The 26,971-nt window shown below is 40.5% G+C and overlaps 1 protein-coding gene across 1 annotated transcript in view; it reads left to right on the top strand.

Moving 5' to 3' along the window:
* Window positions 1–26,971, top strand: part of ttn.2 (titin, tandem duplicate 2) — a 363,393-nt gene that overhangs the window by 149,525 nt on the left and 186,897 nt on the right. The window contains exons 70-75 of the mRNA XM_036004140.1: window positions 20,035–20,079; window positions 23,214–23,264; window positions 23,387–23,782; window positions 23,920–24,198; window positions 25,630–25,899; window positions 26,649–26,788. Of these exons, the coding sequence (XP_035860033.1) occupies window positions 20,035–20,079; window positions 23,214–23,264; window positions 23,387–23,782; window positions 23,920–24,198; window positions 25,630–25,899; window positions 26,649–26,788 (1,181 nt within the window). The remainder of the gene's footprint in view (window positions 1–20,034; window positions 20,080–23,213; window positions 23,265–23,386; window positions 23,783–23,919; window positions 24,199–25,629; window positions 25,900–26,648; window positions 26,789–26,971) is intronic.

The raw sequence follows: 26,971 nt of genomic DNA, 5'->3' as shown, positions 1-26,971 counted from the left end.
TATGAAAGAAACTTTTAAGAAGGGTAACTGAGTAAAGTAACTCCCCGTTGTGTTTAAATGCATATTTATTTGTGTGCGCCAGCACATTTTTTCAAATCTTTATAGTCATGTCTTGTGCATGTTTTTTGTGTCAAACCCTCTTAAAGCTTTGAAGCCCAAACCTAAACTGGTACCTGAAGCGGTGCCTGAACAAATACCTCAGAAGGTGTTTGAAGAGGTAGTTGTGTCGGAGACTGAAGCCGAAAGGCAGCCTGATAAAATACCCCAAGCAGTTCCTCCGAGACAGCCTCCAGGGAAAGCCGAGGTGAAGGAAAAGACCCCCGAAAGGGTCGTGGAGAAAGTACCGGCACCTGAGAGAAAAATGGAGGAAACTCCAAAGAGGGTGCCTGAAAAATTACCTGAGAAAGTTCCAGAAAGACCATTGGAGAAAAAGATAGCAGAGAAAGCTCTTCCCGAGAGGAAGCCTGTAAAAGTTCCTCCCAAGGTGTCTGCAGACGAGACTCCTGAGGAAGTAAAACCTGAACTGGTTTCTAAGAAACAAACAGAGAAGATCTCTGTAGATAAAAGACCCGAGAAGTTGCCTGAAGCGAAAGCTAAACGAGAGGCAGAAGAAACTCTTCCTGAAGGTACATCCGAGGCAGACTTCCACTCTTTCTATCTCTCTTTGTGTCTCCTTCTTGCATGTGAACTATCAGCAACAGTCCAGTCACAGTTACACTTACTATAGGCACATCTAACTGTACACTCAACGAAAATCAAATGTTGGATTTGGTTCATTGTGCAAAATGACAATTGAAGGCAAATTTAAAGACGACCAAAGCCTGGAATCGAATCGAGAATCTTAACCAGCAAACAGTTAATTTAGTCAAAAATCTGTCTCCAAAGAAATTCCATGCATTTACTATTCTTCAAAACTATATCTATCTATTTATCTATCTATCTATCTATCTATCTATCTATCTATCTATCTATCTATCTATCCATCCATCCATCCATCCATCCATCCATCCATCCATCCATCCATCTATCCACCTATCTATCCGTCTATCCATCCATCTGTCCAGCAATCTATCTATCTATCTATCCACCAACTATCCACTTATCTATCTATCCATCCATCCATCCATCCATCCATCTATCTATCTTTATAGTATATTCATACTAGTCACAAACTGAACTGTTGCCGATTCTTTTAAAGGTCTTGTAAATTCTTACATCGCTCTTTGGTCTCTTATTTCTTGATGTGTTTTGTGTTCTTTCATGTTTTTCTGTTTGTTTGTTTGTTAAATGTCTAAACCCCCTCTTCTTTTAAAATTATCTCTTTACGATCTCACGCACCTTCTTGGATTCAAAACGGATTCTTCCATTCTTTTAAAAAAAAAAAAGAAATACAAACTAAGAAGATCGAGAAGATTCTGCCCTCAGAGGTTGAACCAGAGAAAAAAGTTTCTCCTCCAGAAAAAGGTACCAACCATCAGAAATAAAAGCCCAATGGAGTACTTTAACAGCATCTTAATCTTTAAAGCGTAACTCTCGCCAAAATGCAACCTAGAGTCTTTTTGTGAATGTACCCGAGTCAAACTTTCGTTTAAAAGCATAATTAGGATGGAAGCGCCACTTGTAAGATTGACTGTGTTCTCGTTTTTCGGTCAAATGGCCTTTTGAATGGGAGAGCTAGGGGCACTGCTATGATCGCATCAAAATAGCTATTTTTAAAACACTAAGAAGGCTCGACACAACATGAGACTTTGCTCAAAGTATCACCAGGGTGTCTACACATGAACTCCAGCATTGACAACATTGTTTGTGTTCACAGAGTTTACTAAAAAGAAAGGTTTTGAGCAACTCACGTTAGCAGTTAATTATGCTTTTAAACGAAAAGTTTGACTCAGGTACATTCAGGTACATTTACAAAAAGCCCGTAGGTTGCATTTTGGCGAGAGTTACACTTTAACTCGAGCATTAGCCATTGACTTAATCTCCGTGTTGTCTCTCTTCTAACTCTTTCTAATGCTTTGTCTTTGTGTTTGTGTTGTCACCTCTTGGCGCCGCTGCATGACGCCTCTTCTTCAACGACTCTTAAAAAACTTCCAGTGACGACGAGTCTCGTCAAGATCGAGCGAAGAAAAGGAGCTCAGAAGATACAGGAAGTGTATTACGTGACAGAGAAAGCGTCGCCCACAGAGGAGGTGTGGGAACACGAAGAAGTGGTGGAAGAACACGCCGAAGTGTTGTACGAGGACGAAGTATCTCTGCGTCTGGGCCAGACGACGGTGTCGTTATCAGAAGTAGACGTCTTGAGTACACCGGACAAAGCGAGAGATAAAAAGTCCGAACTGAGAGGCGAGATATCTGTTACTGACTCTTCAAAGAGGAAAGACACCAGGTTGACTAAAGAAACCAGGTTGACTAAAGAAACAGTTGTCCAGGAATCTGAATCTGACAAAGATAGGGATGTCACAATGCTGCAACGTAAATCTACGAGCGAAAAGATCGAAGAGGGAGTTTTTATCCGGACGATTGAGTCACCAACAGAAATTACAGATGAGAGGAAAGACAGCGTATCAGTGAGACAGCCGCCAGACAAGAGAGACGTTTCCAAACAAGAATCTAGTGTCAAAAAGGGGAAAGAGATGAGCATTAAAACAGAAAGCAAAGAGAGACATGTGAGACAACAGGAAGCCAGGAAAGCTGAGGAAATGACTACAGTCAAAGAAATCGAATTAGTCAAAGAAAGGATCCCATCGGGGACAGACGCAGATCAAACTAAAGCAGTTGTTTTCAGAACAGAAGCAAGAAAACAAACTCAAACGCTGGAAATTAAAGGGAAGGTTTTGACGGACTTAGTCGATCGTGACATTGAGATCATTTCAGATATTCCAGAAGAAAGATACGGTAGAATTGAGGAGATTCCAGAAGAAAGATACGGTAGAATTGAGAAGATTCCAGAAGAAAGATACGGTAGAATTGAGGAGATTCCAGAAGAAAGATACGGTAGAATTGAGGAGATTCCAGAAGAAAGATACCGTAGAATTGAGGAGATTCCAGAAGAAAGATACCGTAGAATTGAGGAGATTACAGAAGAAAGACACGGTAGAATTGAGGAGATTACAGAAGAAAGATACGGTAGAATTGAGGAGATTCCAGAAGAAAGATACGGTAGAATTGAGGAGATTCCAGAAGAAAGATACCGTAGAATTGAGGAGATTCCAGAAGAAAGATACCGTAGAATTGAGGAGATTCCAGAAGAAAGATACCGTAGAATTGAGGAGATTACAGAAAGTACTATCCAGCAGAGAGAAGTCACGGTTAAAGACAAGCCAGCAAAAGTTGGTTCCACTCACGGAAAAATGATAGAAGAGGAAACAAGTAGAAAGGAGGAAACTCATATTAAACCTGCAGTCATTTTAGAAACCCCAAAACATGAAACTAGTGCACCGAAAAAGAAACCTGAGCTAGCTGAAAAGAAACTAAAATCTGATGAGAAAATTGATACAAAAAAGCAGAAAGTTTCTGAAAAACCAAAACCTAAAGAGGTGACGCCAACGGTAAAACCGCAAGAGTCGGTAACAGATATCGAGCTTAAGAAGCCAAAAGTAGTTGAACAGGAGACTGAGTTTGAGTTTGTCGCAGAACACAAAGAGAAAAAAGAGGAATCCCAAGACGTCCGTCCTCAGAGAGTCGAAACTGAAAAGACGAAAGAAGAAACAAGTATTTTAATCAAGGATACGGTTCAGACTAAACCGTCAAAACCAGGCGAGAGAAGGATCCCGCTGTCACAAACAGCTTCCAGAGGTACCGAGAGAAAGTCTAACATCATGATCCATTTCCATCGTTAACTCTTTCATGTGATGCCTTGTTTGGATGCTGCTTTTGTCCTTTTTTTATCCAAAATCTTGGCCAATCAGCAAGTGTCTTCATTTCAGCCTCAGTCTCTCATTCGTAAATGTCCAACCCAGTCTCACGGCAGTTCGTGAAATGGTCACATTATTTAATCTATTGATTCGTGTACACAGACACGTTTATGTCGTTTCTTTTCGTGGTGGTGAGCACGAATTTTAATCTAATGTACTTCAATGGGAGGCATCTTTCGTGATCACAGCACGACTATGATAGGGAGTAGTATGAAAAGCTGAAAATCTCCGCAGGGAGGTTGGTCGGGGTGGTGGATGGGTCAAACAATACAGGACTTTCACCCCGGAGACCGGGGATCGTGTCCCGCGTATGACGATTAATTTTCCCGTTCTTTTCCTAAACACAACCGTCCTGTGGTTGTCGTGCGTCCCCCAGAGACCGCAGATCGTGTCCCGGCGTGTGACGTGTCCTTTCCCCGTTCTTCTTTTCCTAAACCCAACCTCCGTATAGATGCTTCCCATTCCGTGCTGACCACCACGAAAAAAACGAGATGAACGTGTCCATGTACACGAATCAATAGAGCAAAAATAACGTGACCATTTCACGAACTGCCATGAAACCGTGTTGAAATGTCTCATGTCCATTTGGTCTTCATATGAAATTGCTCTTCCATCACTTTGTTTTTGCATCGTTTTAAAAGGGTTCTTTTTTATCATCCCTTTGTGGTTTTATGTCTTCTTTCTTCTCTAAAATGTTAATATATTACGTTAAGCAAAACCTGATTATTCTTTAAAGAAGCAGAAGTCGAGGCGGAGACGATTCCCACAACGATTCCTGCCGTTTCATCTCCTGAAACACAAGTCGACAGAAAAGGAAAGCGAGCAGAGATAGGTACAACAGCACATATTCCCGTCAGCTCCTACTTCGACTTCTTCTTATCTCTGTGTTTGTCTTGTTTAACTCCAAATGTCTTTGTCTGTGTTTTTGTTTTTTTTCCTAATCTCTTGGCACCGCTGCATGGTGCTTTCTCTTAAAATCTTCCACCCTCAAGCGGCAATTGGTCTTTTAAAGGATGAGAAAAGAGCAGAAGTTCAGACGGATTTCGTACCGGATGAAACTTCCTCTGCAGAGATGTTCGTTGAAGCAAAAATGTATCACAAGGATGAAGAAGAAAGCGTTAAATCTTTGTGGCAAGAAGAGATTTTAAGTGCGATGGAAGAACTTGATGAAAGGTCTGAAATAAGTGGTGATATATCTGTTACTGATGGTTTTAAGACAATGGGCTTTAAAACAAGAGTCATCCCAAAAACTAAAGAAAAGCTCATCTTGACAGGAAGTGAATCAAAAAGGAAAAAGGTTGTGGCAGTTCAGGATGAACCTACCAAACAACAAGAGCTTTCTGTCCAAAAATCGGATTCTCCAACAGCGAGCGTAGGAATAAAAGACACAAAACAAGTTACTAAAGAACATAAAGAAGCTTATCAAAGCAGAGAATCACAATCTGAGAGTCCAGAAAGTTCATGCAAAGCTGTTTCTGATCTTGAACAGGTGGTAGAAACACAAATGGTGACTTTTGAAGCAGACGTTGAGAAGAAAGGTTTTATCACACAGGGACTCAAAGATAAATTATCAGTTGGAAAACCCAAAGTTGGCAGTTTTACAGACAAAATGTCTTTAGAAAAAGTCAATCTCCAGACAAAATTAAGGCAAACTGACCAAAAAGAAAATCTTTCAGAGGCTGAAATTATTGAAATAACCACAAAGACACAAGAAACTGATTCTTCAGAGCTTTTTAAACCAATAGGAAAGGAATCGCCCAAACCTAGCGTAGTTGAATCTGAGGAAGCAGAGGAAAAGCTGTGTGCAACACCAGAGTCTGTCACACGGAAAACATTGGTCGAGAAACCAATCAGATTAGAACAAGAAAGTGAATTGGCTGAAACAAAAGCGAAACCTTTAGATATTTTACTTAAGGCTGAACAAAAGATTGAAGAAAGTCAGTCTGCAGTGTCAAAAGGTTCCCAAAAGAAAGAAATACAAAAGGGCAAAGTTGAATCTGTGAAAAAGAAAATGTTAGACAAGAAACCAGATGTCCAGGAACTGACTAAAGCTGTCCCAGATAAAGAGTTACTGAAGGAAGACGTGCCTGAAAACGTCACCGTCACTAAAACCGATGTTAGAGAAGATGTAGGACTGACTGACAAATTACAGAAACCTGAGGAGGGTTATCAAAAGAAAATACGAGCATCCAGACAAAAAGAACAAACTGCAGGAGATGTAGAATTTGATTTGAAGGCGAAGGCAGTCACAGAAAAAGATCAAGACATGAAACAGGAAGAACAGGAAAGAAAGGAAGAAAAGGACTTAATTTTAACAGTAGAAAAGTCAACCAGAGAGCTTCTGCCTGAATCAATTTTGTCCAAAGTAGTTACACTTAAAGACAAATTGGTCAAAGTCAGTCCAATGGAAGGAACAACAGAGATGAAACCCGACCAAGAGATGCCAGTTTATCATCCTGCGATAGAAGTCAAACGTCCAGTATCAATGCCAGAGGAAAACCTTCAAAAACCTGAAACCTTATCAAAGAGCAGGACTCTAAAGAGAGAAGTCGCTCAGAAAGTGAGATGGCAGACAGCGGTGGAAGATGAGGACCAATTCTCGGCATCAGATCTCCACGTTAGTGCAAAAGAAAAGACGAAACTAAGACAAGAATCTGTTAAATCTGAGCCACCTCAAACAAAGCTAGAGCATTATACCCTTCAACAAGATACGGTTGAAGTAGAAGACCAATTCCAACCAAAAGACCGGCCAGAGAGGGTTCCTCCTGCAACTGAAAAGATAAAACCAAGACAGGTACAGACTGAGCCAGGTGTGGAACAAGCAATAGTAGAGCCTTGTTCCCCAAAACAAGATACCACTAAAGTACAAAAAGCTGTTAAAGTAGAAGACCAATTCCAACCAAAAGACCGACCAGAGAGGGTTGAAACTGAAGATAGATTACACATTGTTCCTCCTCCAACTGAACAGATAAAACCAAGACAGGGACAGACTAAAAGTAAAGCATCAACTATCCCTGTTGTTGAGAAAATGTTAATGAAATCACTGAGAGAACAAGATGCCACTGAAGGAAAGAAGCAGGAAAGGAAACAAAAACCAATGTTAGCCAAAACTGAAGAGTCTACAGTTAAAGATGTTCAATTAAAACCGGTCACCCCTCAAGAGATTATAATTGAACGTGATCAGCTAAAGGTCAGCACAGTTCAAGATAAAACGTTTAAAGTTACTCCTCTTAAAGAGACCAAAACAACACAGGAACAGATTGACAAAAATGTTTCAGTTACACCAATGATGGAAGATACTTCTAAAGAACAGGAAGTAATGGATGCTGCTGAAAAACAGACAGAAGTCAAAGACTTTGCACCAGCTAATAAGGAAATTGATGTGCCAGAGGAATCTATATCCCTAAAGGAGAGAAGACACAAGTTAGCCAAAACTAAAGAGGCTGCAGATAAACAAATCCCTTCAAAGTCTGTCCCAGTTAAGGATAAACCTCAAACAGTGACTCCCATTAAAGATGGTGCACCTGAGAAACATGCAAAAACTCAAACAATCGTCCCAAAGCGTGCAGAGTTTGATGATACAACAGAGACAGTATCTCCACAACAACGGCAGCAGCAGCCTCAAGAGATTATAGTTGAACAAGACCAGCTAAAGGTCAGCACAGTAAAAGATACAACTTTCAAAGTTACTCCTCTTAAAGAAACCAAAACAACACAGGAACAGATTAAAAGAAATGTCTTAATTGCACCTTTAATGGAGCAGACTAAAGAACTGGAAGTAATAGATGGTCCAGAAAATGTTGTAGAGATCAGAGAGACTGACTTTCCAGCAGTTGATGAGGACATTCATGTGGCAGACGGTATTCCTCCAAAGGAATCAATGTCCCTGGAGGAGAGAAGACACAAGTTAGCCAAAACTAAAGAGGCTGCAGATAAAGACATTCAGTTAAAACCAGTCACAAGTACAGATCAACCATCTAGAACTGACAACGGAAAAGAAGCAAAAGTTCCACTTAAATCTGAAGATGTTAGAGTTGAAGTTCAGTCAGATGTCAGAGAGAAATGCGTTCCCATTGAAGAGGAGAAAACAAAGCCAAAGAAAGTTTTAAGAAAGCCTGTTATTGAGGAGAAAGAAAAGCCAGAGACCGTTCCTCTAAAACAGAGACAGCAGAAACCAATCAAAGGTAAAGCTGACGATGTCCAGAAAGAGAAAATTGATAAAACAGAGAGCGAGCAAGTATCTCCACAAGAACCACAACAGAAACTTACCGAACCTCAAGAGATTATAGTTGAACGTGATCAGCTAAAGGTCAGCACAGTTCAAGATAAAACATTTAAAGTTACTCCTCTTAAAGAGACCAAAACAACACAGGAACAGGTTGACAAAAAGGTTTCAGTTACACCAATGATGGAAGAAACTTCTAAAGAATGGGAAGTAATGGATGCTGCTGAAAAACAGACAGAAGTCAAAGACTTTGCACCAGCTAATAAGGAAATTGATGTGCCAGAGGAATCTATATCCCTAAAGGAGAGAAGACCCAAGTTAGCCAAAACTAAGACTAAAGAACGGGAAGTAATGGATGCTCCTGAAAAACAGACAGAAGTCAAAGACTTTGCACCATCTAATAAGGAACTTGATGTGCCAGAGGAATCCATATCACTGAAGGAGAGAAGACACAAGTTAGCCAAAACTAAAGAGGCTGCAGATAAACAAATGCCTTCAAAGTCTGTCCCAGTTAAGGATAAACCTCAAACAGTGACTCCCATTAAAGATGGTGCACCTGAGAAACATGCAACAATCGTCCCAAAGCTTGCTGAGTTTGATGATACAACAGAGACAGTATCTCCACAAGAACGGCAGCAGCAGCCTCAAGAGATTATAGTTGAACAAGACCAGCTAAAGGTCAGCACAGTAAAAGATACAACTTTCAAAGTTACTCCTCTTAAAGAAACCAAAACAACACAGGAACAGATTAAAAGAAATGTCTTAGTTGCACCTTTAATGGAGCAGACTAAAGAACTGGAACTAATAGATGCTCCAGAAAATGTTGCAGAGATCAGAGAGACTGACTTTCCAGCAGTTGTTGAGGACATTCATGTGCCAGATGGTATTCCTCCAAAGGAAGCAATGTCCCTGAAGGAGAGAAGACACAAGTTAGCCAAAACTAAAGAGGCTGCAGATAAAGACATTCATTTAAAACCGGTCACAAGTACAGATCAACCATCTAGAACTGACAAAGAAGCAAAAGTTCCACTTAAATCTGAAGATGTTGGAGTTGAAGTTCAGTCAGATGTCAGAGAGAAATGCGTTCCCATTGAAGAGGAGAAAACAAAGCCAAAGAAAGTTTTAAGAAAGCCTGTTATTGAGGAGAAAGAAAAGCCAGAGACTGTTCCTCTAAAACAGAGACAGCAGAAGCCAATCAAAGGTAAAGCTGACGATGTCCAGAAAGAGAATATTGATAAAACAGAGAGCGAGCGAGTATCTCCTCAAGAACCACAACAGAAACTTACCGAACCTCAAGAGATTATAGTTGAACGTGATCAGCTAAAGGTCAGCACAGTTCAAGATAAAACATTTAAAGTTACTCCTCTTAAAGAGACCAAAACAACACAGGAACAGATTGACAAAAAGGTTTCAGTTACACCAATGATGGAAGAAACTTCTAAAGAATGGGAAGTAATGGATGCTGCTGAAAAACAGACAGAAGTCAAAGACTTTGCACCAGCTAATAAGGAAATTGATGTGCCAGAGGAATCTATATCCCTAAAGGAGAGAAGACCCAAGTTAGCCAAAACTAAGACTAAAGAACGGGAAGTAATGGATGCTCCTGAAAAACAGACAGAAGTCAAAGACTTTGCACCATCTAATAAGGAACTTGATGTGCCAGAGGAATCCATATCACTGAAGGAGAGAAGACACAAGTTAGCCAAAACTAAAGAGGCTGCAGATAAACAAATGCCTTCAAAGTCTGTCCCAGTTAAGGATAAACCTCAAACAGTGACTCCCATTAAAGATGGTGCACCTGAGAAACATGCAACAATCGTCCCAAAGCTTGCTGAGTTTGATGATACAACAGAGACAGTATCTCCACAAGAACGGCAGCAGCAGCCTCAAGAGATTATAGTTGAACAAGACCAGCTAAAGGTCAGCACAGTAAAAGATACAACTTTCAAAGTTACTCCTCTTAAAGAAACCAAAACAACACAGGAACAGATTAAAAGAAATGTCTTAGTTGCACCTTTAATGGAGCAGACTAAAGAACTGGAACTAATAGATGCTCCAGAAAATGTTGCAGAGATCAGAGAGACTGACTTTCCAGCAGTTGTTGAGGACATTCATGTGCCAGATGGTATTCCTCCAAAGGAAGCAATGTCCCTGAAGGAGAGAAGACACAAGTTAGCCAAAACTAAAGAGGCTGCAGATAAAGACATTCATTTAAAACCGGTCACAAGTACAGATCAACCATCTAGAACTGACAAAGAAGCAAAAGTTCCACTTAAATCTGAAGATGTTGGAGTTGAAGTTCAGTCAGATGTCAGAGAGAAATGCGTTCCCATTGAAGAGGAGAAAACAAAGCCAAAGAAAGTTTTAAGAAAGCCTGTTATTGAGGAGAAAGAAAAGCCAGAGACTGTTCCTCTAAAACAGAGACAGCAGAAGCCAATCAAAGGTAAAGCTGACGATGTCCAGAAAGAGAATATTGATAAAACAGAGAGCGAGCGAGTATCTCCTCAAGAACCACAACAGAAACTTACCGAACCTCAAGAGATTATAGTTGAACGTGATCAGCTAAAGGTCAGCACAGTTCAAGATAAAACATTTAAAGTTACTCCTCTTAAAGAGACCAAAACAACACAGGAACAGATTGACAAAAAGGTTTCAGTTACACCAATGATGGAAGAAACTTCTAAAGAATGGGAAGTAATGGATGCTGCTGAAAAACAGACAGAAGTCAAAGACTTTGCACCAGCTAATAAGGAAATTGATGTGCCAGAGGAATCTATATCCCTAAAGGAGAGAAGACCCAAGTTAGCCAAAACTAAGACTAAAGAACGGGAAGTAATGGATGCTCCTGAAAAACAGACAGAAGTCAAAGACTTTGCACCATCTAATAAGGAACTTGATGTGCCAGAGGAATCCATATCACTGAAGGAGAGAAGACACAAGTTAGCCAAAACTAAAGAGGCTGCAGATAAACAAATCCCTTCAAAGTCTGTCCCAGTTAAGGATAAACCTCAAACAGTGACTCCCATTAAAGATGGTGCACCTGAGAAACATGCAACAATCATCCCAAAGCTTGCTGAGTTTGATGATACAACAGAGACAGTATCTCCACAAGAACGGCAGCAGCAGCCTCAAGAGATTATAGTTGAACAAGACCAGCTAAAGGTCAGCACAGTAAAAGATACAACTTTCAAAGTTACTCCTCTTAAAGAGACCAAAACAACACAAGAACAGATTGACAAAAAGGTTTCAGTTACACCAATGATGGAAGAAACTTCTAAAGAACGGGAAGTAATGGATGCTGTTGAAAAACAGACAGAAGTCAAAGACTTTGCACCAGCTAATAAGGAAATTGATGTGCCAGAGGAATCCATATCCCTAAAGGAGAGAAGACACAAGTTAGCCAAAACTAAAGAGGCTGCAGATAAACAAATCCCTTCAAAGTCTGTCCCAGTTAAGGATAAACCTCAAACAGTGACTCCCATTAAAGATGGTGCACCTGAGAAACATGCAAAAACTCAAACAATCGTCCCAAAGCGTGCAGAGTTTGATGATACAACAGAGACAGAATCTCCACAAGAACGGCAGCAGCAGCCTCAAGAGATTATAGTTGAACAAGACCAGCTAAAGGTCAGCACAGTAAAAGATACAACTTTCAAAGTTACTCCTCTTAAAGAAACCAAAACAACACAGGAACAGATTAAAAGAAATGTCTTAGTTGCACCTTTAATGGAGCAGACTAAAGAACTGGAACTAATAGATGCTCCAGAAAATGTTGCAGAGATCAGAGAGACTGACTTTCCAGTAGTTGTTGAGGACATTCATGTGCCAGACGGTATTCCTCCAAAGGAAGCAATGTCCCTGGAGAGAAGACACAAGTTAGCCAAAACTAAAGAGGCTGCAGATAAAGACATTCATTTAAAACCGGTCACAAGTACAGATCAACCATCTAGAACTGACAAAGAAGCAAAAGTTCCACTTAAATCTGAAGATGTTGGAGTTGAAGTTCAGTCAGATGTCAGAGAGAAATGCGTTCCCATTGAAGAGGAGAAAACAAAGCCAAAGAAAGTTTTAAGAAAGCCTGTTATTGAGGAGAAAGAAAAGCCAGAGACTGTTCCTCTAAAACAGAGACAGCAGAAGCCAATCAAAGGTAAAGCTGACGATGTCCAGAAAGAGAAAATTGATAAAACAGAGAGCGAGCGAGTATCTCCACAAGAACCACAACAGAAACTTACCGAACCTCAAGAGATTATAGTTGAACGTGATCAGCTAAAGGTCAGCACAGTTCAAGATAAAACATTTAAAGTTACTCCTCTTAAAGAGACCAAAACAACACAAGAACAGATTGACAAAAAGGTTTCAGTTACACCAATGATGGAAGAAACTTCTAAAGAATGGGAAGTAATGGATGCTGCTGAAAAACAGACAGAAGTCAAAGACTTTGCACCAGCTAATAAGGAAATTGATGTGCCAGAGGAATCCATATCCCTAAAGGAGAGAAGACACAAGTTAGCCAAAACTAAGACTAAAGAACGGGAAGTAATGGATGCTCCTAAAAAACAGACAGAAGTCAAAGAAACTGACTTTGAACCAGCTAATAAGGAACGTGATGTGCCAGAGGAATCCATATCCGTAAAGGAGAGAAGACACAAGTTAGCCAAAACTAAAGAGGCTGCAGATAAACAAATCCCTTCAAAGTCTGTCCCAGTTAAGGATAAACCTCAAACAGTGACTCCCATTAAAGATGGTGCACCTGAGAAACATGCAAAAACTCAAACAATCGTCCCAAAGCGTGCAGAGTTTGATGATACAACAGAGACAGTATCTCCACAAGAACGGCAGCAGCAGCCTCAAGAGATTATAGTTGAGCAAGACCAGCTAAAGGTCAGCACAGTAAAAGATACAACTTTCAGAGTTACTCCTCTTAAAGAGACAAAAACAACACAGGAACAGATTAAAAGAAATGTCTTAGTTGCACCAATGATGGAAGAAACTTCTGAAGAACGGGAAGTAATAGATGCTCCTGAAAAACAGACAGATGTCAAAGACTTTGCACCATCTAATAAGGAACTTGATGTGCCAGAGGAATCCATATCCCTAAAGGAGAGAAGACACAAGTTAGCCAAAACTAAAGAGGCTGCAGATAAACAAATCCCTTCAAAATGTATCACCGTTGAGGATAACATTGTAAGAGTGACTCCAACTGAAGTTGGGACACCAAAAACATCGGCCAAACAAATTATAGGAGAATTTTCAGATGAAGAAGTACCAAAGACCGGATTTTTGGTGCAGCAAGATTCTCAAACTTTTACTAGAATGCAAAAAACAGGAAAGTCTGAACATGGCTTCTCAAAGGAAGAAACACCAAAGATAAAGAGATTTCAGAAGTTACTGAAGACTGGAGATCAAACAGATGAAGAATATCAGGCAGGTGTTTTCCCGATTAAAGATAAAAAAGGCCACACACCTCTGACTGAAGACAAGAAAACACGACAGGAACAGGAGCAATTTTTGAGGGAAGATGATGCTAAGGAAACTGGGCCTGAAGAAACAGTCAAAGGTGATATATCAGAACCACTTTCTCATAAGAAAGATGAAGCTCAGAGAGATAAAAAGTCAGCCAAATCTAAAAAGATTACAGCTGAAGATGCCCAGGCCAGGACAGTCGCAGCTACAGATGAATACGGAAGTGTGACCCCTTTTGAAAAAACGAAAATCAAACAGGAGGAGGTTGAAATAATATCTTCAGTGGTACCCGTGATGAAGGACGCAGCTGAGAAACATCTAACAATACAAGATAAAGATGAAGATGTTCCACAACAAATGATCTCACATGATGATGTGGTCAAAGACCTTTCTTTGAGAGAAGAAAGAGAGATTGCTGTTGAAGAAATCAGGTCCAAATTAGTCCCTGTTAAAATTAAAACAGACAAAGTGGTTCCTGTCGAAAAGAAGACCCTAAAAAGACAGAAACAAATTGACAGCACGGCCTCGGAGGCAAATGAACCTAAAGTAACCTATGTAAAATCTGATGCTCCAGAAAAATATGCTGGAAGTGAAAGAACTTTTAAGGACAGAGAGACAGGAAAGGGGGACATCAGTCAATTTGAAACCATTCATCCAGAGAAAGAAATATCACTGACCAAGAGAGATGAGAAAATAGCAAAGATTGTTGAAGGAATTCAGTCAAAAGGAGAAACAAAGAGAGACAAAACAGACAAATGTGCTCCTCTTGAAGAAAAGAAAACAAGGCAGGAAAAGACTGAAACAAAGGCAGAAGTTATCATACCTGAGATGGAAGTAAGAGATGATGTTTCCCAAAAAGGTGAAGCAATTAGACATGACACTGGCAAAGTCCCTCCAACTGTCACGACAAAACAAATCGAAAGAAAGTTTTCAGTAGCACCTGCGATTGACGTTGCATCTGAAATATCTCAGATAGTAAAAGATGGAGATGCTATATCAGATGCTTTCAAAGATATTACAGTTAAACAAACCAAAACCAAGGAATATATTGTTAAAGATAAACCAGCAAAATCTGAAATTAAAAGGAAGGCTTCAGGTGCAGCCAAGCCAGAAGTAGTAACACATGAACAAACTTTGGTAGAAAAACTTCCAGTAAGGGACAAAATCACCACACTTCTTCCAGTTGAAGAGATGAAAAGCAGACAGACACAAATAGAAACAAAAACAGCAGATTATCCTGTAATGGAGGCAACAAAAACAGACACACTGATGGAAAAAGATGCCTTCAAGGCGACAGATGAGTCGGCACACATTTCACAAATGAAAGAAGAAACTAAAACAGAAGTGCAGAAGTTTACAATTGAAGATGTCGAGACAAAGAAATCCTTAAAAGTGAAAAGTCTCTCAAAAATAGGCAAAAGTACAAAACCTTCTTTTGAAGAGGTGCAGTCCAAGACGGTCGTAGTAAAAGATGAATATGGTAGTGTTACTCCATTTGAAGTCACAGAAACAAAACTGGAACTAGTTAAAATAAAGTTTTCATTGGCACCTGTGATGGAGGTTGCATCTGAAAGATCTCTGCTAGTGACAGAAGGAAATGTGAAATCAGACACTCTCCAAAGGTATATCGCACCTGACGAGCTAGTAAGAGATATTACGTCAAGAAAAGAGAACATTTATAAGTCAGATGACGCTTCTCTAAAGACAAAGGAGTCTTTAAGGGACATGAACAACATTACAGTTGAACAAGTTATGTCAAAAGTAGACCTAGTTCAAGATCAAACAGAGAAGGCTTCTCCCTTTATAGAGGAATTACCTGAAAGACAGGAACAAATAGAAAGAAAGGCCTCTGTTGCATCCAAACCAGAAGTAACGTATCAACAGTCTTTGGTGGAGCAAGAAGCTCCAGAAAAACTTACAGCAATGGATAAAACCACCAAAGTTCTTCCAGTTGGAGAGATAAAAACCAAACAAAAGCAAACTGAAATAAAGACTCTTGTAACAGACCCAGAGATTAAAGACATTCAGTCAAAGAAATCCCTAAAACAGGAAGGACAGAAGTTGGACAAAGTTTCAGGAATTTCCCTTGAAGAAGTGCAGTCCAAGACCGTTACAGTTAGAGATGATTACGGTAGTGTTACTCCATTTGAACTAACGGAAACAAAACCGGAACTAGTTAAAATAAAGTTTTCATTGGCACCTGTGATGGAGGTTGCATCTGAAAGATCTCTGCTAGTGACAGAAGGAAATGTGAAATCAGACACTCTCCAAAGGTATATCGCACCTGACGAGCTAGTAAGAGATATTACGTCAAGAAAAGAGAACATTTATAAGTCAGATGACGCTTCTCTAAAGACAAAGGAGCCTTTAAGGGACATGAACAACATTACAGTTGAACAAGTTATGTCAAAAGTAGACCTTGTTCAAGATCAAACAGAGAAGGCTTCGCCCTTTATAAAGGAATTACCTGAAAGACAGGAACAAATAGAAAGAAAGGCCTCTGTTGCATCCAAACCAGAAGTAACGTATCAACAGTCTTTGGTGGAGCAAGAAGCTCCAGAAAAACTTACAGCAATGGATAAAACCACCAAAGTTCTTCCAGTTGGAGAGATAAAAACCAAACAAAAGCAAACTGAAATAAAGACTCTTGTAACAGACCCAGAGATTAAAGACATTCAGTCAAAGAAATCCCTAAAACAGGAAGGACAGAAGTTGGACAAAGTTTCAGGAATTTCCCTTGAAGAAGTGCAGTCCAAGACTGTTACAGTTAGAGATGATTACGGTAGTGTTACTCCATTTGAACTAACGGAAACAAAACCGGAACTAGTTGAAAGAACAATTTCAGTTGCACCTGTGATGGAGGTTCCGGCTAAAAAACATCTCATAGTTAAAGATGGAGATGTTAAACCAGAAATCCTCCAAAGACTTATTATACCTGACAAGCTTGTAAAAAACATTGCACAAAGTCCAAAGTCCGACAAGGAAAGGATGGAAGTTTTAGCTGAAAGACAAGAGATTACAGATGAAGATACACAGTTAAAAGAAGTCACAAGTCAATTTAAAACGGACAAAATGGCATTTGTTGACGATGCAATAACAAAACAGAAACAAACTCAACAAAAGGCAGAAGCGTCAGCTGTTTCTCGCCAAAAGACTCAAGAGACATTGGTAGGAGAAGATGCTAAAACAGTAGTTGTTAGAGACCATTCACCCAGACATGAAGAAGTTAAATATGATCGTACAGAGAAACCAGACCCCCTAAAAGACCAAGGACAGGTCACAGTTGAAGGAATTCAGTCTAAAACCGACACAATTAAGAACCGTTTTCTTAGTGTGGCTTCGAATGTAGAACCAAAGCTAGAACAAACAGAAAGAAAAGCTTCAAGGACTCCTGTAATGGATGTTGCATATGAAAAACCATTGATTGTGAGAGAACAAGATATTATATTAGACACTCCAAAAAGGTATATTTACCCTGACGATCTAGTACGGGACATTACATCAGGAAAAACTGAGGCATACAAATCGGAGGCATCCAAGTCAGAAGATCTTTCTTTAAAGAAAGACAAATCCACAATCGATAACAGAGAGAAGTTAGATCAAACTGAAGGGCAAGAAAGCAAGTCGAAGATTGAAATACTTGGTGACAAAACTACTGAAGTTACTCCAGTTGAAACAACCAGAGAAAAGTCGACCGCTAAAGTATTACAGCAAGGCCAAGGTACTTCAGACAAATACTCAAGAATTGGAGAAGCTGTAGGAGAGTTTCCAAAACAGACTATGCGTGAAAGTGATAAATCCGATGTTACAGTAAAAGAAATTCAGTCAAAGATAGCCACAGTTAAAGATAAGATAGCAACAGTCAGTCCTACTGAAGGAACAAAAATAAAGCTGGAACACGTTGAAAGAAAAGTTGCATTAACGCCTGCAACTCAGGTGACATCTAAAGAATCACTTATAACATTTGACGGACCAGAAGAACGGACTAAAAGAGAAATTCTTAAAGGCACAATCATGACAAAAGAGGACATTAGAGCAACTAGTATGTCAGCTGAACAAGACTTTAGGGATGAAGAAGAAAGGCCAAAAACAGTCACTGTTGGGGACCAAGCTGCCAAAGTTTCTTCTGTCGAGGGAATGAAAATAAGACAGGAACAAGTCGAAGGGCTGCTGGAGGCAACACCAAAAGAGCAAGACGCTCTGGAAAGGCAACTGAAATTGGCTAAACCCAAGAAAATTGAGACAGAAACAATTATAGGAAAATACAAAATCATAAAAGAGTTTCATGATAAAGTAAAACCAGAGATAAAAGCCATTGGACAGGAACAAATACAACAAAATCAGTTAGTTATACCCAAGAAAAGATCTGAGGGAATGTATCAAGAGACAGTTGATGAAGCAAAGATTTCTGAAAAATACAAACCTGCTACGACAGAATCAAAAGCTGATATTGATGTGATGCCTTTGCATGAGCTCAGAGTCAGACAACCCTCAGCAACAGGTAAAATCAAACCAAAGATGGTTCAGGAAAAGACTACAGACTCTCCAGAATATGGAGAAGGTGCCACCACGAAATTGGAATCACAAGTCGAGCAGTCTTGTCTGAAAGCAGACGTCCAATACATCCCTCCTCAGGAAGTTGAAACCATAACCAGAAAGGATAAAGAAGCTCAGGAGCTTCAGTCCATCGTTGAAACCAGAGCTTTGTCTTTGCAACCAGAAGGGAAAGAACATGTCGCCCTTCAAGAATCTTCTAGAGGTATAGAAGGAAAAATGTTATGTGTCACCGAGCACGTGTTTTTGATCTGAGCACCAAACATCGTTGTGCACCACCTCGCTATCACCCTCTTAAGGATTTATTTGCTTCATACCTCTTTGTCGTGATCATTCCAAGAGGATATCATGTCATATCACCCATTTTGTTTGGGCACAAACTGTACTCTTGCTTATTGTGACGAACCATCCTACTGTCGACTGAGACAGTCTCTCTTGGTTTCTTCTCTAAACCACCACAGTTTTTCTCATAATTTATTTCTAATTCTGTTTGTTGTGTCCGTTATGTTTCACTGTACCTTTGTGTATCGAGAGAAAGTGTTTTCCACAGACGAGGTTAGATCTGTGGAAATGTCTTCCAACTTTGAATGTTTCCATGGCGGCTCTTCTTTGTTCTCTTTGTGTTGTTTGTCATTGCATGACTCAGTGCTCACCCCATCAGTCTTAGTGAGGTTCTGATTGTCGTATAATTTCATTTCCAAGTTTCCGTGAAGGACAAGGAGTCTCCACCACAAGTCAAAGAAGCACTGGTAAAGCCAGCTGCTCCTCAAGAAGGTAACAACTTCTCTTTTAAATGTGTCTTTGTGTGTGTCTGTATGTTCCTGTGTGAGGGTTTTCAGAAGGCATTCGTAAAAGAATGTCACTTTTCATGAATCTTTGAAACTTTATTCTGAAGTATATGGAAAGAAAACAAGATAGAACAGCATGAACTTTGCTTCTTTTTGGTGACAAGCTCTAAGATCTAGATTGTAGTGTTTGTGGAGAGCTTTCTGTTCAATGCCCTGTATACCTTGTATTTGAAGAGAGCAAACCGCAGGCTGCTGTAAAAGTTCAAGAAGCTGCTAAAAGGCCTGAAGTCACTGACAAAACCAAGAAGTTGGAGAAAAAAATCACTCCACAAGAAGAAACAAAGCCAGGTATCCAGACCCAAAACAATCATACCAAAAGCTTGTGCATTTTTAGAAAGACAGTGTGTTTTGGAGATACTTTACAATACTTTAATTACCTCTTTTTTCATACTTGAAGTGACTAAGCCAAAGCCTGTCGTTAAGGCTGAAGAACCAACCAAGAAGGTTGTGGAAGAAGAAAAACCAATCGTGGTAGAAACCATAGCTCCTGAGACAGGTAGAGGTATTTGAAGAACTTGAGATTGAAACATCCTCTTTGTTGGAAGTTTTTAAGTTCTTTCCATCTTTTTCACATCTTATTTCATCACTGAAAATGTTGACTGTATATCCCCCCCACTTGAGTGTTTCCACTGTTGTTGATTGGTTTGTCAGTCTGTTTTATCCTGGTCCGTATGACCGTTAGCAGCAGTACAATCCTTCGCCGTGATGTTGCACTGTTGGTCTTTTCATGTTGTGTGTCCTGTTTGTTTTTTCTTAAATCATCCAACTAAAGCATGCACGTCCTTGGACCCAACTTAACTTACCTCTTTGTCTTTACTTATGACACAGTTTCTTGTCATCCAACTAAATCATGTGATATTGGACTACTTTGCAATTCAGTCACAACTTTATCACGTGTCATCCACATTCTGTATTAGAGAATTTACTATTTCTGAATGTGCTTGATGACAAATTCTCACAGGTGTTCTCACTGTTCATGACTGATTAAGTGGCCTAATTAACAACTTTCTGAACTATACTTCTGTATTAGATGAAACCAAGGGTCCCGTACAAGCACCGGGAGGAGCCAAGAAAGGTAGGAGCACCGATTACTTCTCACTTTTCATACAGTACACAGCAACTTTCAGCGGTTATAAAGGTTCACCTCCTGATTCTGTTACAGCTCCCCAAAATCTAAGAGCTACACCAGGTTCATGTGTGCGTTTCTAAAAGAAGCAGGGAGTTGACCAATAATTAGCTCTGACTGACTTATTACGATTTAAAATACATTATTTTAAATGTATATTATTACTGCATAACCCTGGAACTGCTCGTTCTCATTTTGTCTAGGTTTTACAACAGAGCTGGGTTGTGCTCGCACATTTTATACTAGAAGCTAACTGCTGGGCCGTGAGAACAGGGGCGTAGCACAAAATTCTGGGCCCTGTAGAAAGGCATTTTCTATTGCCCACTCCCCGCATCCACAGCTATTCATTCTAGCATCCTTTTGGGCCTTCCTCAAATGAGGGCCCTGGGTACTCGGTCCCTTTTTCCCCCCAGTCCAACGCCCCTGCGTGAGAATAAAAGGTAAAATGGGTTTGTGGCCTACCTTGTGTCCTTCCTCTGCTCTCCACCCGGCACGCTGATTCTTCAGCCACCGAGCTGCTTCGTCAGCAGGCCCTCTGCTTTCGACCTGCCCGATCCTTTCCTTTGTCACTCGGTCGACAGTTAATTTAGTATACATTGAAAACACAGACATAATGTAACATAAACTTGATAGGAAGAAACGTCAATTAGCTCAGGAAATGCTGATTTTCTCATACAGCCTTTTTCCATCGACACATGTCCCCAGACTAAGCCCCATCCCTCTGTTTCATTTTCGCTTTGAGCCCTGTGACAGATATGGCACACCTACCCCAATCAGGCGGCCAATGAACTATCCAGAATTGGATTATGGCGTGAAAATATAGTAAATAGTTTTTCTGTTGTATCCTGTGGAAGTTGTCTTTTCTTGTCTGTGTATTTGTACAAATTGTGGTGTCAAGTTAAGTGTCATAAGTAATGTCAAACCTTTGTTACCTCAGAAATACTTCTGCACAAAAAAGGTAAAATTCAGACTGAAGAGGAAGGGACATTTGAAATTCCCACTTTAAGGAAGACAACCAGAGTCGTAAAGGAAATGGAAGAGGAACAGGAGATTATCAAACTGAAGACGATTCCATCGGTTCCTCCTAAAGATGCTGAAGAAGAGGAGAGACCTCAGAAGGTCACCAAGACTACGATCTTCGATGTTGAGGAGTTGGTACATAGGGAAGAGGCTGTTGAGATGTCCGTCGCCACCAGGAGACCTGCAGAGGAAAGGAAACCTCGAGAGAAAGCAGATGTGGTGAAAAAGCCAGAAACTGTGAAGCCTAAAGAAGAGGAAAAGAAAGAAGCTCCTAAAGATGCATGGGCCCGCCAGAAACCCATTCCCAAAGATGAGAAACCAGAAGATAAGATTTCTCTGAAGAAAACTCCCAAAACACCAAAGGAAGGGGAACCTGCCCCACCTAGTGCAGCCTTGAAGAAAGTGAAACGACTGCCCTCAGATGAAGTTGAACCAGAGGCAGTCAAACTAAAACCATTTGAAAAGCCTGTTAAACCAGCTGAGGAACCAGAGAAAGACAAGAAGGAGAGGCCAGACTGGGACACTGTGCCTTTCCAGAAGCTAGACAGGATCCCCAAAGAGGTGGAAACCAAAGAACCTCCCAAGATACCTGAGAAAGCTCCTCCCGAGGTAAAGGAGCCAGCAGCAAAGATGCCAATGCCTGTAGATAAAAAGAAAACTCCAGAGAAAGAGCCTGAGGAGGTCAAAGCGCCCACCAAGGTGAAGAAAATCCCAACACAGGAACAAGAGATAGAGAGCGTCAAGCTTAAGCCCTTCTCCAGACCTTCCAAAGAGGCTGCAGAGCCGCAGAAGAAACCAGCAGAGGAGAAAGAGAAGAAGCCAATTGATGACCTGCAACGCCGTCAGAAAAGTCCAGATGAAAAACCAAAAGAACGAGAGCCAGAGGCTAGACCGAAGAAACCAGAGGTCCCAGAAGCTCCAGAGAAGAAGCCGGAGAAGCCAAAGCCGGTAGAGGCAATTCCTGCAGAGAAGACAGTGTCTCCTTCTGTTAAGAAACCTGAAAAGGTTCCTGAGGAGCCCAAACCTTTGCAGCTGAAGAAGGGAGTCACACCTAAAGCGAAAGAGGAGAAAGAAGTGGCTCTGAAGCCTTTGGAGCAACTCAAGAAGGTCGAGTTGAAAAAGACTCCATCTCCTAAAGCTGCAGAGACAGTCCCTGTTGAAAAGACACCGAGTGTTGACAAACTCAAAAGGATTACTAAACCAGTCTCACCGAAAGACTCTATCGAAGCTGTGACTCTCAAAAAGGCCCCAAAGAAGCTCTCACCTGAGGAGAAGGCTGCAGAACCCGCAACTCCTGGTGAAGGGAAGCTTCCCCTGGTGAAGGAGGTCTCTCCTGGAGCTGTGCAGATGAAGAAGGTCGCCACCCAGCCAGAGGAGGAGATATTCGAAGAGGAGGAAGACGTTGAGCAGGAGGAAGAAGAGGCCTGGGGCTGGGAGTTGGTTCCCCGGGAGAGTTACGGCTCCGAAGACTGGGAGGGCGAAGGAGAGGAAGGTGCCCTGGAGGTTCCAGGGGGGCCCAGGAGAGGTGAGATGGTGGCAGCCCCCAACTCGTTGGGTGATGGCCGAGAAAAACCCTTCCTTCATGCCCTGAATAATCTCTACCCATTACCACCATCATGCCTCCATCTAAATCGGCTTTACCTCATCATGATGCGATTTATGCCATCTCTTTTCTTGTGTTTATGTTAATTATCATTCTGTTTGTCAAACTGTCTCTTTATATTCATTCATTCATTCTGTCATGTCTGTTATGTCATTTGTGTGTCTTCCATTTCAATATCAAGTAATTCCCGTCAGTCCAACATGTGTTCTTCATCTTTACATTTCTGTTCGTTATTCCATCTCATCATGGTGCAAATGCCACATCGCTGTAAAGTTGTAATTTTACATTATTCATCATTGTTTTGTTGCCTTCGTTTCAATTTCATTTATTTCCCATCACTATCATATCCCCTATCCATTCGAGTGGACCTTACATATCTCCCAGCACTGGCATGTTTATGAATACATTGACATATGATTACAGTGTGTGCAGCAAATTCATTTGATTTATTTCTGAACAGAGGGACAACCATCAGAAGAAGCAGGAAGAGGTAGAGGTAGAGGGCTGAAACGTAAGTGTGTTGCCATGAATTCTCAGTAAGAAAACCCTGTTGAGTTCTACATCCTGTATCGTGATGCCACAGAATCCTTCTTGAAATTTAAACGCCAATTTGTCATTTCATTTGTCTTTCAGCCAAGCAGACCCCGTCCCCTGGAGAAGGCCGGGGCCGCGGCCTGAAGCCCGGTGGAAGAGGCCCCACACCACCAGAGGAACCTTTTGGAGGATTCAAACTCAAAGCCGTGCCTCTGAAGTTCATTAAGAAGATTCAGGACATTGTGTTGCAGGAAGCCGAGTCTATCGGCTCGTCTGCTGTGTTTGAGTGTGAGGTCTCGCCTTCCACCGCCATCACATCATGGATGAAAGGCGACAGTAACCTGCGCGAGAGCCCCAAGCACAAGTTCACTTCTGACGGCAAAGATCGCAAGTTGAACATTATTGATGTCCAGTTGTCCGACACCGGTGAATACACCTGTATCGCCAAGAATGCCGGCAAGGAAATATCATGCACAGCTAAGCTCATTGTTGAAGGTATTTATATATTTTTTCTGCCTTAAAAATAACACTAAAGATACTTGGTGTCATGAAGACCAGAAGTCTCTCATGATCCTATTTAAACGTTAAACACCAATGTCAAATTGCTCATTGCCTTTTTAATCTTCTCACAGAGCTCCCTGTGAAATGGATCAAAGAGCTAGAGCCAGAGACTACAGCTATGAAGGGTCAGCCTCTGTATATGACCTGTGAGTTGAACAAAGAGAGAGATGTGATATGGAAGAGGAATGGCGAAGTCCTGAAGAAAAAGGCTGGCAAGGTTCAGATCAATATCATTGGTATGCAGCACGCTGTGACCATCCAGAACACCACTGAGGAGGACACTGGCGTCTACACGTGCGAAGTGGCCAATCAGGAGGATGTAAAGACTACGACAAGCGTCAAAATCATTGGTAAGCAAAAGAGGATATTGAATCAGGTTGTTGATATTAAATGTACTTCAATGTTATTGTGGCTTCCTTAAATTAATAATTAGGTTTTCCACAACTTCTTAAACATCAAATTCAAAGTCTGACATCAACAAAGACAAAAACAGAAACAGAATTTTCATTTTCTTGTGGGGAAAATATTTCTTGCAAACAAGTAACGAAGATGCTTAGAGGAAATGTATCAGGGTAAAAGTTAACATTTTATTTAGGAAATGTAGTGAACTAAAAGTAAAGGTTTCCAGAAATATAAACAACGAAGTACAGATTTCTACTTAAGTCCATTAACAAAGTATTTGTACTAAAACACTACATAAAACACAGTGCTTTCAAACCAAGGAGCAGAGTTCGCTTCCCAGGGGAAAACAAAAGACTTTCAATCAGGAAATGCGTGTTCATTCCTCCAGTGTTTTAATCCAAAACCCGATCTTTTTCCTAAACTTAACTAGTCGTTTTGGTGCCTAAACTTAAATGTGGTCGCCTCATGAAGGTCACTTTTTGGAGCTATTGGTGCCTTGTACCATCAAAGTAATCTTTTGTCAGGTAAACTCAACTACCAACTGCTGCTGATACGGTGACATCTCACGGAGCTCTGTTCACCTATTTCATAGGATATCATACAAATTGGTGTGCAAACATTTTCCTGCTACATCGTACTAATCCGTTCATGAGAATGCATTGATTGAAAATATTCCGAGACGCAGTAACATACATTAATACTGTTGTTTTGTAAGGACTTTGTAGTGGGATAGATTAGGGACAGAATGGCATTTGTAGATGTATAATGTTCAGAACAATTGAAATATATTGTCATGTCATCAGTGTACAAATAATCACTTCATTGTACGCTGATGACATGACAATATATTTTAGTTGTTCTGAACATTATACATCTCGATGTCCAGTTCAAAACTAGATGTCACTAAATATCCTAATGCTAAATTCAGATATTCACGTCTTGCCACTGCAAACACAGATTAAGAAGAACCTTGAAATTTTCTTACTAAGCAAGAGCTGCAATGATTAGTCGACTAATTGATTTGTCGATCAACAGAAAAAACAATGGCCAACTATTTTGATAATCGATTAATCATTAAAGTATTTTTTCATGCAAAAATAACAGAAAATGCAGTTTTTAGCCTCACAAATATGGAGATTGGCGGCACTTTTCTGTTTCATATCATAATAAACTGAATATCTGGGTTTTGGACTTACAAAACAAGATATTTAAAGATATCACTCTGGACATTGAGAAACTGGGATGGATGTTTTTCACTATTTTTAGCTCCTCTGCTGTGGTTTAGACTACATTTTAGTTAAAAATTAGTATATTAATGGGGCATGTTGTGTCTTTAGTGGTATGATGGACGCTGATTCAGTAATGTTCATCTCCAACAGAAATAATCAAAGACTGGATTGTGAAACCACTGAGAGACCAGCATGTGAAACCGAAGGCAGCCGCTACATTTAAATGCGAGCTCTTCAAGGATACTCCCAACTGGAAGTGGCTCAAAGGAGAGACTGAGGTCACTCCTTCTGACAAGGTTGAGATGAAGAAGGACGGAAAGGAGCTGACGCTCACCATCAAGAACTGTCAGCCTGATGACGTAGCAGAATACGCCATGGAGGTGGAAGGACGTGTCTACACAGCCAAGCTAACGCTAGGAGGTTTTTCTACCTACATAATTACCTTCATTTCAACCATAGTCCCTTAAAAGTCCCATATTTTGCTCATTTTCAGGTTCATAATTGTGTTTTGGGTTTCTATTAAAACTTGTTTAAGATAAATGTCTCCTGTCTCCTATTGGAGAAATTCGTCTTGGGCGGTAGAGAAATCAAAAATGGCGACGCATCGCACATAAACACACAATAAACAAACAGTAAACTTGCATGAAACATAGTGTACTGTACATTTATACATCTATCTATCACATATGTCATCCAACGAGTCATAAACATTCGATAAACCTCACACAAGACCCCCCTTCCTTGTGTGAGGTTTATTCTACATGCTTTAATGTTCAAAAAACGCATTTTTTTTCTGTCTGAATATACCTGTATTCACGCTCAGTCTGACATGCTCTGTTTTAGCGTCTGTCTCTTTAAGCCCTCTTACTGTTAAAGCCCAGACTGCTCTGATTGGTCGGTGTTTCCGGTTCTTTCACATCTGCGCTCTCAACATCTGCACTGTCTTTGTAGCCGGGGAATGACTGTAGCACCACTGTAGCGTTACTTTCCACCTATATATAGTATATTGAGCGTTTTGATACGTATACTACAGTATAAATAAAGCACCCTGACCTGCTTCATAATAAAAAAAAGACAAGAAAATCTCACTTTTCACAATATGGGACCTTTAAATACTTTACCTGCCATTTGGTTTGTATTTATGAGTACTAATACAACCTCTTTCTCAGAGCGGGAGGCCGAGATCTTGAAGCCCCTGGCCAGCGTTGAAGTGGTTGAGAAGGAAGAAGCCAAGTTTGAGACAGAGATCTCTGAGGAGGATGTTCCTGGTGAATGGAAGCTCAAAGGAGAGGTTTTGACCAGATCCCCGGTATGACTCGATTTTTGTAGAATGTCACATGATTCTTAACTAGGGCTGTCAAAAACCAGTTAGTCTTGCATTGCGAGACCTTCCTCCACAGAATCAGAATCAGAAGATTTATTATCATTGTACAAAAGTGAACAATGAAATTCTTAGCAGCAGTTCCCCCAGTAAGCAAATCTAAATCTAAAA

The sequence above is a fragment of the Sander lucioperca genome, chromosome 8 (genome assembly GCF_008315115.2).
Source record: "Sander lucioperca isolate FBNREF2018 chromosome 8, SLUC_FBN_1.2, whole genome shotgun sequence".
In the NCBI taxonomy this organism is placed as follows: domain Eukaryota; kingdom Metazoa; phylum Chordata; class Actinopteri; order Perciformes; family Percidae; genus Sander; species Sander lucioperca.
This window is presented reverse-complemented; position numbering and strand designations above follow the sequence as displayed.